General features: G+C 58.1%; 2 protein-coding genes across 2 annotated transcripts; both read right to left on the bottom strand.

The window, feature by feature from the left end:
- On the bottom strand, window positions 1-4,521 carry ABB37_07201 (putative kinesin K39; the record flags this gene model as incomplete). Its single annotated transcript, XM_015805747.1, has 1 exon — window positions 1-4,521. A coding segment is annotated over exon 1 (3,019 nt), but the record flags the coding sequence as incomplete, so codon positions are not given.
- An 851-nt stretch (window positions 4,522-5,372) lies between these two features.
- ABB37_07200 (putative kinesin K39) lies at window positions 5,373-9,282 on the bottom strand (the record flags this gene model as incomplete). Its single annotated transcript, XM_015805746.1, has 1 exon — window positions 5,373-9,282. The coding sequence occupies exon 1, from the start codon at window positions 8,385-8,387 to the stop codon at window positions 5,373-5,375; it is 3,015 nt and encodes a 1,004-aa protein (XP_015655752.1). The 5' UTR covers window positions 8,388-9,282.
- Between the last annotated feature and the right edge of the window lie 790 nt (window positions 9,283-10,072).

Here is a 10,072-nt window from a genome sequence, read left to right as displayed (position 1 = left end):
TGATCTGCTGGTGATCTTGCTGAAGTTGATCGTACTTCGCAGTGTTTTCGTCGTGCTCAGAACGCAGGTTCTCGTGTTCTGCGGCAAGGGCGTCTAGTCCGAAGGCAGGGTCGTTGCGGCTCTCGTACAGCTCCTGCATGCCGCGGAAGGGGTAGGCCGCGAGGCGTTCTGCGATGTCCTTTGGCGAAACGCTGGTGAGGTGCTGCACCTCAAATGATGCGTGCAGACTGCCAAGGACGAACTGCAAGCGCGTGACGGCCGCAGGACGGACGTGGCAGGCGAGCGCGACGTCGTTGCGGAAGATGCGGTCCAGCTCGCGCGGCTTTTCCTGCAGCACGATGCTCCACTCCGCTTCCGGGAAGACCTTAGTGTGCGCCGAGGTCGTCGTCGGGGCATCCGCGGCGGCTGGAAGCTCCCACCGCTCGTCAAAGCGGGCCAACTCCGCCGCCGCTTTTTGTTGCTCGGCGAGCTGCTTTTCCAGCGCCTGCTGGGCCTCCCGCTGCTGGGCCAGTGTGGTGGAGAGGGCGGCGTTCGCCTCTTCTGCCTTCGTGATGGCCTCCAATGCAGCGGCGTGCTGGGCCTGCGCCTCTGTCAATGCGGTGGTGGTGGCCTCCAGGTTACGGTGCAGTGCATCGCCGGCGCTCTGTGCCGCTTCCAACGCGCAATCCTTGGAAGTCAACTCGCTCTCGAAAGTCTTCTTCGCCTCTTCCGCCTGCGTCGTGGCGGCATCCAGTTCAGTACGGAGGTCGTCCAGGGTCCTGCGTAGCGCTTCCGTCTCCGACGTCTGGCCGTCGAGCGCGCTTTGCAGACGCTCCTTCTCCCCTGTTACGGCTTCCTTTGCATGCGTCGCACACGCCAACTCCGTCTGCGTGATTTCAAGTTGCTCACGAAGCTTCTCGTTCTCCTGCTCTGCTGCGGCTGCCTCCTTTGACGCCGCCTCCAGCTCCGACGTGACGCTCGCAAGTGCATCCTTAGTTTTTTGGTCGTCGGCACGATGCTGCTCCGCTGCGGCGCTGGCAGCAGTCGACATCGCAGTAAACTCCGTCTCCGCCTGCTCCAGTTTCTTTCGCAGATCAACCACATCCGTCTCGTACTGCATTACACGGATCTTGATGGCGTCCATTTCCTGCTCGTGAGTCTTTGCAGCCTCCGTGGCCTCCGCTAGCTCACGCTTCGAAACCATCTGCCGCTCCACCCCTTGCTCCAGCGCTTTTCGAATCATCGCCCCGTAGGCCCGGCGCAGTTCGCGAATCAAGTCATGAAAGAAGTTGCAGCCGTCAAAGTGCCGCTCCTCAGCCTCACACAGCTCGAGCAGCGCGGCCTGCCGCAGCGTCTGTTCCGTCTCCACACTCACCTGCCACTCCTCGCGGTGGTTCTCCATGGAGCACTCACGGCGGCGCATCTCCTGGCGGAAGTTCTCGAGCGAGGCCTCGCGGGCCCGCAACTGTGCTTCCTTTTCCTTCTGCAGCGCGACCATGCGTCGGTTCTCCTTCTCCATCCGATCCGCCTGCGCGCGGCTGTCCGCCACCTGCTGCTCCAGCTCATCGGCCTTTTCAAGGAGCTCCAACCGCTCCGCCTCCGTCGCCTTCAGCATCAAGTCGCGGATTTCGTTCTTCTGCCGCTCCTTCTCCAGCATCTGCAGGTCCGCCGCGCGCTTCTGCGCCTCCGACTCCAGCAGCGCAAGCTTCTCCTCCAGTTCGCAGATGTAGGCAGGGTCGCCGCCGGTCATGTTGAGCCGCATGCTCGCCATCTGCTCCTCCAGCTCGCGGATGCGCCGCGCGCGCGGGTCCTCGTTCACCTGCGCCACATTGACGACGTCACGAGCTCGGGAGGCGTAACGCAGCGTGCTCAGCGTCTCGTCGTAGTTCAGCGCGCTCGGGCTCACCGTCGCAAGCATGAACGTCTTCGAGTTCCCGCCAAGCGAGTCCTTCAGGATGAACGTCAGCTTCGAGTCGCGGTAGGGCGGCAGCGTCCACTGCGACTTGCCCTTCTTCTCCGCCATGTCCGCAAGCGCGTCGATCACACGCCCCAGCGTCGTCAGCGACAGGTTGATGTGCGTGGCCTCCTTGAACTGCTGCCCCTCCACCTGCGACTGCGCAACGCGCTCCGACCCCGCAAGGTCCACAAGGTTCATCCGGCTGCTCTTGCCAGCAGTCTTGATCGTCTCGCCCGCCTTCGTCGTCATCGTCCGCTCCTCGTGCAGCACAAGCATCACGATCGCGTGGCTCCGGCTGCTCCGGTCGTTCATCTTCGTCGCCGCCGTGTGCCGCACGCCGTTGCCCACCTCCATCAGCCGCACCACGTCGTCGAGGCTCGCCACCTCCACAAGCCGCTGGCCCTCCAGGAACACGCCGCGGCTCGGGTGCTCGCGCACCTCCACGCACTCCTCGTCCGCGGCCTTCGCGCCCTTCCTCCGCTTCGCAAGCAGGTCCGACACCCGCTCGTTGTACACCTCCACGTACCCAAGCTCCACGGACCACCGCGAGTGCCCCTCCGCCTCCACGCTCGCCTTGCGCGCGAAGATCTCCAGGCAGATCCGCGGCGTCACGCCGCTGCCCTCGCCGCCCAGCGCGCTCACGTCCGCGCCCATCATCGTGTACGTCTTCCCGCTGCCTGTCTGCCCGTACGCGAACAGGCACGAGTTGAACCCGCCGAACGCGTGCTCCACCAGCGGGAACCCGATCTTCTGGAACACGTCCGCCTGCGTCGCCGGGCGGCTGCCGGACGCATCGGGCTTATCTGCAGACCAGAACACGTCATCGTACTGGAACGTTTTTTTCGTTTCGCTGGTCAACTGCTTTGGGTTTGGGTTGGTGATTGTCACGGTAGCTTTGCGGGAGTCTGTCGCGAGGATGGAGGTCATGTTGCTGCCCACCTCGCGCTGGTTGAAGGGCCGAACGCGGATCGAGACCTTCACGCTGTCCGACTCGGTGCGCGGAGGGGCGTCGGACACCATACTCCTCGCCGTCGGCGGGGGGGACCTGGACCCCTCATGCTTGGCTGATTTTCCTTTGCCCATCGTGTGCGCGACGGCCTGTCGTGTTGAGCAAAAACAGCTCGAGCCTTTCGCTCCTTCTCTTTTTCGTTTACTGGTTTTTGCTACAGCAGCGCAAACGACGTTGTAAACAGCACTGACAGATCTTTAAAACAAAAAAAAGGAGAATTGTTGTACCTCTGGGCTACCGTAGATGAAAAGCCGAAGAGTGAGAAATGGCCTCTAAAGCGCGCAATCCTTTCCTTTCCTTTTTTCTTTTGGGGAAGCGAAGAAGGCGTGTTCTTTTGAGGGCAGCTGCAACAAACAGGATTTCCGTGGCTGAATTTTATATATATATATAAAAACGCCCCGAGAGAAGATGCTTATTTGAACGGGTACGTGCGGGCGGTCCTTCTCTTTTCCTCTTTCTTTTCCCTCTGCAGAGGACGGCCACACCACCGCAAACGCAGCACCCAAACGAATCACAAGCGATGAGTTCTGCAAAAGAGGAACAACAACAACAAGAGAAAAAAAGGCGGCGGCGGCTGTACGCGGCGCTGATGCCGATCGAAGGACGGGGGCGCGGCAAGAACACAATAATAAAGGGAGGTGAGAAGGAACGGACAAGATGCGGACGGAGAACCAGTCGCCGTTGTCAGCAAGACGAGAAACAAGAAGAAAATAAAACCCAACGTGCGCTTTAACTATTTCACCGTCACAAACAAACGGTTCCACACTTGATACGACACAACTGTTGAGGCGGCCAACGATGGCGCGGTACACAGGGAGAGGGAGAGGCGTTACGTGGCAGTGGAGGAAGAACGACGACTCTTCGACGCTGCTGGCTGTAAAAGAAACAACAATAATCAACCACCAAAAACAAAAAGAAGAAACACCAATACGGCAAAGTAAAAGAAAAACTCTCGCTTCACTTGAAAGATCGCTGCGGTCAGCGACGACGGTGTTGAGTTCTGCTTCGTTCTTGCGAGAAGCGATGTGCTTTTGTTTTTTTTTTCGAAATGAAGAGGATATAAGAAACAACAGCAATTTGCGTTTAAAAAACACGAGAGGGTGTAAAAGGGAAAAAAGAAAAACCACAAGAAAGCGCTGTTTTGTTTCAGGAAACAAAAATTTCTCCGTCAATTGCGATAGAGAGAGAGAGAGAGAGAGGGCGTGCGGGAGTAAAACAAAGATAAAACGGGGGAAAAGATCTATGTAAACAGAAATGTAATAGAGGGAAAACAAAGGAAAGAAAAAAAGAGAGGTGCGAAGGAAAAGCTTAAGCGATGTCCGGTCTAAAGGAAGGAAGATAATATATGTGCACGTAGCTATGTATATGGTTATATATATATATATATATATATAACTGTGGACAGTGAAGGTTTGGTTTCTCTGACAAAGCTCACGAGAAGGCGTGGGGATGTAGAAAACAGCAAACGAATAAAGGATCTAAGGAAAGAAAGAAAAAAGAATAATCTAAGAAATCTAAATGGTCAAACTCCAGCGGCGATGCAGTGAACGGGCTGCGCTTTCTTATACCGGTGACTGCGGGATGGCAGCGAAGAAGAGAATACCGTTGTTGTTGTTGTTGTTTTGTTTTTGCAATGTGTGGCATGCGGGAGGTGTAGCAGCACCACAGAAGTTTTTTTTTTTACGCACAGAATTGAAGTAAGCCACATGTGTAGATGTACCGAGGGGGGAAGGAGGGAAGAGGGAAACAGCGGTAAGAGCGGGGGGGGAGTGAACAAGCGTGAATGAAAAAGCGAGATATATCTTCTTTAAAAGACCAGGATTACACCAAAAGTTGGGTAAAGCACAGTGAAGAGGCTGCGCAGAACTTCTTCACACCTAACCCAAGGAAGGATATGTCTGTTTTGTTGTTGTTTTGGACAACCAGGCAACAGTTATTAGCGGTCAGCGAAGAAGGAAACAAAAAAAGAGCAGTGCTTCTAACGCGGCATCAACGCAATGAACGTCATCCCGCACATGAAGTCGTTCCTTTTTTCCTCTCTTCGATCTTTCTGTCTTTCAATACTGTCGTGCTGCCGATCCGCAGCACACTCTACTCTGCTCCCTTTACTTGACTTAGTTTCTTAATCATTCTAAATTACAGCAGCAGCACATCTATGTATGTATAAAAGTAGTGGAATAAATCATTATTGTTTAGCAGTTATAAGCAACCGCACGTGGTGTGATACCGTCTCTCTGTGCATGTAGGAGTGGCAGCTACGCTGCATCCCTCCAGGAACTGGCCCATGCAAGCACAAGGAAAAAAGAAAAGCGCTTCCTACCCACGTATCGTGACATGAACATCAAACGCAAAGACAAACAAGGCATTCGCTGACTCCTTCACCTGTTTCTCAGTCGCTCCCCGCTGAGCGACACCCGACAGCGTCACTCATTCCAGTGCCTCCCTGCGCCGTAACAGAGCACCGAGCCGCGCCGTTACTGGGTAGCCCATCTCATTCGACGCCTTCTTCTCCAGTGGAGCCGGCACATTCTTGTTTAGCTCGCGGAACATATCCGCCGATCCAAACGATATCCCCTTCACTTGCATCGCGCGGTGCATGCTCAGCCGCACCTCCAGCTCGCCACATCGAGCTTTACAGTCCTGGCGAGACCGTTCCGCCGTACGCACCTCCTCCGCTAACTGCGACGCCGTTGCGTTAGCCTCCTTCAGCCGCTCAGCAGATTCCTTCGCTTCCCTTTCCAGTGCCCCGATGACATCCGACAACGTTGAGCACCTCTCTTTCAGACGTACAGCACACTCAGCGGATTCTCTGCCACCAGCAACAGCTTCGGCGTGCGCCTTGTCGAGCTTCGCGTGCTCGCCCTCCAGCTTCTTCAGCCGCGTCGACAGCTCGCCGCGCTCCGCCTCGGCGCTCGCCGCCTGCGTCCTCGAGTCCGCCAGCTGCTGCTCCAGCGCGGCCTTCGCGGCGTCCAGCTGCTTGTACGAGTCCCCCAGCTGGGCATGCGTGCTCTCAAGCTTCGCGTGCGCCTTGTCGAGCTTCGCGTGCTCGCCCTCCAGCTTCTTCAGCCGCGTCGACAGCTCGCCGCGCTCCGCCTCGGCGCTCGCCGCCTGCGTCCTCGAGTCCGCCAGCTGCTGCTCCAGCGCGGCCTTCGCGGCGTCCAGCTGCTTGTACGAGTCCCCCAGCTGGGCATGCGTGCTCTCAAGCTTCGCGTGCGCCTTGTCGAGCTTCGCGTGCTCGCCCTCCAGCTTCTTCAGCCGCGTCGACAGCTCGCCGCGCTCCGCCTCGGCGCTCGCCGCCTGCGTCCTCGAGTCCGCCAGCTGCTGCTCCAGCGCGGCCTTCGCGGCGTCCAGCTGCTTGTACGAGTCCCCCAGCTGGGCATGCGTGCTCTCAAGCTTCGCGTGCGCCTTGTCGAGCTTCGCGTGCTCGCCCTCCAGCTTCTTCAGCCGCGTCGACAGCTCGCCGCGCTCCGCCTCGGCGCTCGCCGCCTGCGTCCTCGAGTCCGCCAGCTGCTGCTCCAGCGCGGCCTTCGCGGCGTCCAGCTGCTTGTACGAGTCCCCCAGCTGGGCATGCGTGCTCTCAAGCTTCGCGTGCGCCTTGTCGAGCTTCGCGTGCTCGCCCTCCAGCTTCTTCAGCCGCGTCGACAGCTCGCCGCGCTCCGCCTCGGCGCTCGCCGCCTGCGTCCTCGAGTCCGCCAGCTGCTGCTCGAGCTGCTGTGCTCGATCGTGGTGATCGCGGAGCGCCTCTTCCCTTTCTGCCATCTGTTTCGTGTGAAGTACGTTGGCGACCTGAAGTGTTCTGTCCTTCTCGCTCAACTGCTGTTGGAGACGGTCTGTGTGGAGCGCAATCCGATGCTGTAGATTTTGGTGTTGAGCCGCATGCAGCGCGGCCAGTTGATCGTCGTGTTGCGACGAGAGGCTGTGCCGACTTTGGATCTCCTCTGCCACGACAGAAGTCTGCTGAACAGAGAACAGCAGTTCTTGCTGACTCCGCTTCAGCTGCGTTACCAGTCGCTCAATGTAGGCGGACTGTTGTCGTTGCTCGACTGCCCACTGTTCCTCTAGTTGTCGCTTTTCCTCAACGAGACTATGGCGTTGCGCGTCCGACTGCTTCTTGTCTTGAAGCGCTTGCTCCAGTCGGCTTTGATGGGCACGGAGCGACGTCATCACCGACTCGCGCGCTCGACGTTCTTCTTCCAAGTTGCGCACTGTTTCCCTCAGCACCCTCTCCTTTTCTGCCACCAGCAGCTGCTGCTCTGCGACGGCCGCCTCCTTCGCCGCCATCTCCTCCATCAGCTCACGCTCCTTGCGCGCCTGCTCCTCCTTCAGACGCAGGTTCTGCGCCTGCATCTCGTCCGCCTGCCGCCGCGTCGCACTCATCTCCTGCTGCAGCGCAGCAGCACGCGACTCCAGCTCGCTCCTCTCCGCCTCCGTCGCCCGCAGCAGCCGCTCCTGCAGCTGGTTGTGCTCACGCTCCTTCTCCAGCGCCTGCAGGTCCGCCGCGCGCTTCTGCGCCTCCGCCTCCAGCAGCGCAAGCTTCTCCTCCAGCTCCGACACGTACGCAGGGTCCGCAGCGCTCAGGTTCTCGCGCATGCTCGCCATCTGCTCCTCCAGCTCGCGGATGCGCCGCGCGCGCGGGTCCTCGTTCACCTGCGCAACCGTCACGATCTCGCGCGCGCGGGAGGCGTAACGCAGCGTGCTCAGCGTCTCGTCGTAGTTCAGCGCGCTCGGGCTCACCGTCGCAAGCATGAACGTCTTCGAGTTCCCGCCAAGCGAGTCCTTCAGGATGAACGTCAGCTTCGAGTCGCGGTAGGGCGGCAGCGTCCACTGCGACTTGCCCTTCTTCTCCGCCATGTCCGCAAGCGCGTCGATCACACGCCCCAGCGTCGTCAGCGACAGGTTGATGTGCGTGGCCTCCTTGAACTGCTGCCCCTCCACCTGCGACTGCGCAACGCGCTCCGACCCCGCAAGGTCCACAAGGTTCATCCGGCTGCTCTTGCCAGCAGTCTTGATCGTCTCGCCCGCCTTCGTCGTCATCGTCCGCTCCTCGTGCAGCACAAGCATCACGATCGCGTGGCTCCGGCTGCTCCGGTCGTTCATCTTCGTCGCCGCCGTGTGCCGCACGCCGTTGCCCACCTCCATCAGCCGCACCACGTCGTCGAGGCTCGCCACCTCCACAAGCCGCTGGCCCTCCAGGAACACGCCGCGGCTCGGGTGCTCGCGCACCTCCACGCACTCCTCGTCCGCGGCCTTCGCGCCCTTCCTCCGCTTCGCAAGCAGGTCCGACACCCGCTCGTTGTACACCTCCACGTACCCAAGCTCCACGGACCACCGCGAGTGCCCCTCCGCCTCCACGCTCGCCTTGCGCGCGAAGATCTCCAGGCAGATCCGCGGCGTCACGCCGCTGCCCTCGCCGCCCAGCGCGCTCACGTCCGCGCCCATCATCGTGTACGTCTTCCCGCTGCCTGTCTGCCCGTACGCGAACAGGCACGAGTTGAACCCGCCGAACGCGTGCTCCACCAGCGGGAACCCGATCTTCTGGAACACGTCCGCCTGCGTCGCCGGGCGGCTGCCGGACGCATCGGGCTGTCCACAGACCAGAACACGTGATCGAACTGGAAGTCCTGTGCCGCCCTCCGGCTCCCCAACGCTCCATCAGCTCCCACATCGGCGGTGCAGGTGCCGCTGCTGCTGGCCACCGGCGTCACCGTGACCACGGCTGTTGCTTGGTTGGCCACCACCGTGATCAGCGATCCGTCGGCGGCTTTCTTTTCTCGGGGTTCGAGGGGACGCACCCGCACGGAGACCTGCACTCGCTCTTTTTCCGACTTTCGTGCGATTGAGCGCGCCATGATCCGTGGAGAGACTGGCTGGAGTTGGGCGAGCTCGCATGCAGGGAAAGCCGATCAGCCAGGTGGCGTGAGAGGAGCGAGTGATGGTGGCGATAATCGGCCAACCACTTAACGGTCCCCAACAGCAAAAGAGTGTTCGATAAAAAAAAGTAGCGCGTTGAACATGTATGTTTCTTTCTTCTTCTGTTGAAGAGTGATGTTCGCTGATCAAATTCGTCCCGACCGCCAACCTGCAGCTTCACGTTTCGACTCGTGGAAACGATAGAGGGAAGATCTCAAGCTCCTCTGTCGGTCTCGCCCTCCGCGCTACGTCGTGTGTCGTTGGACGCGGTTTAGAATTGCAGCGTGTGTGTGTGTGTGTGTGTGTATGTTGGTGGCTGTGTATTATTACGGGGTTTTTCCGGGTTTTGTTTGGTTAACGCTATCAGAGGAAGAAAAGAAAGCTGAAATTTCCAAACAGTAGCAAAACAAATAGGTCTTGTTTGTCTTTTAGACGGAAAACAAAGATGGCGGAGGGGTGATAAGAAGAGAGGGAAAAAAGGGGGGGCCGTACGTAACTAACGACGCCGATGGTTTTTATCCTCTTCCTTTGTTTCGTTTTGAAGCAGTGCGCACAAGCAGTGGTGAGAATCGCACGCTGGTGTTGCGGACCGCAAAGAGAGAGCTTGAAGGGTCAGGCTCTTCTACGCGAATCGCGTGCCTACAAAGCGTCTGGGTCGCACGTCTGGAATAAAACTATCAGGCGACGTACGAGGACGCTTTTGAAAAGAAAAAAATAATAATAATAAGATCGGTGGAAGAAATGACGAGGATGATGACGAAAAGGTCTTTATTAAAAAATAATCAAAAGCGGAAATAACGTGTTTTTTTTTTAAAGCAACTAAACCAGACAAATTATGATCGAACTCCGAAATACGAAACACACAGAGAGAGAAAAAAGGCGATGAAGGCGTAACGCAGTCGCCCCTCTTTTTGAAGTTAACAGGAACGTGATAAGTTCCACAACACACAAACGAAGGGCCAACAGACAGCAGGATAAGTGGGAAAGAAGCAAAGGGAAAAATATTCCAGCTATGTCACTCAAGCAATAAAGAAAAGACGGTACGCGCTCGAAGTCAGGTGAGCGCATTCATTGCGTGAGTGGAATGCAAACCACAGCGCACAAGTCCGTGTGAAGACAGTGGTTGGGTTGCTGCAGTTCAGCGTTAGGCGCCTTTCGATGTTGTTGTTTCTTTCTCGCTAACGGTTCTACCCGACGAGAACGCCTATGATGCCTGC

Source organism: Leptomonas pyrrhocoris, assembly GCF_001293395.1.
Source record: "Leptomonas pyrrhocoris isolate H10 chromosome Unknown, whole genome shotgun sequence".
Lineage (NCBI taxonomy): Eukaryota > Euglenozoa > Kinetoplastea > Trypanosomatida > Trypanosomatidae > Leptomonas > Leptomonas pyrrhocoris.
Note: the sequence above shows the minus strand (reverse complement) of the source record. Positions and strands in the feature narration are given on the sequence as shown.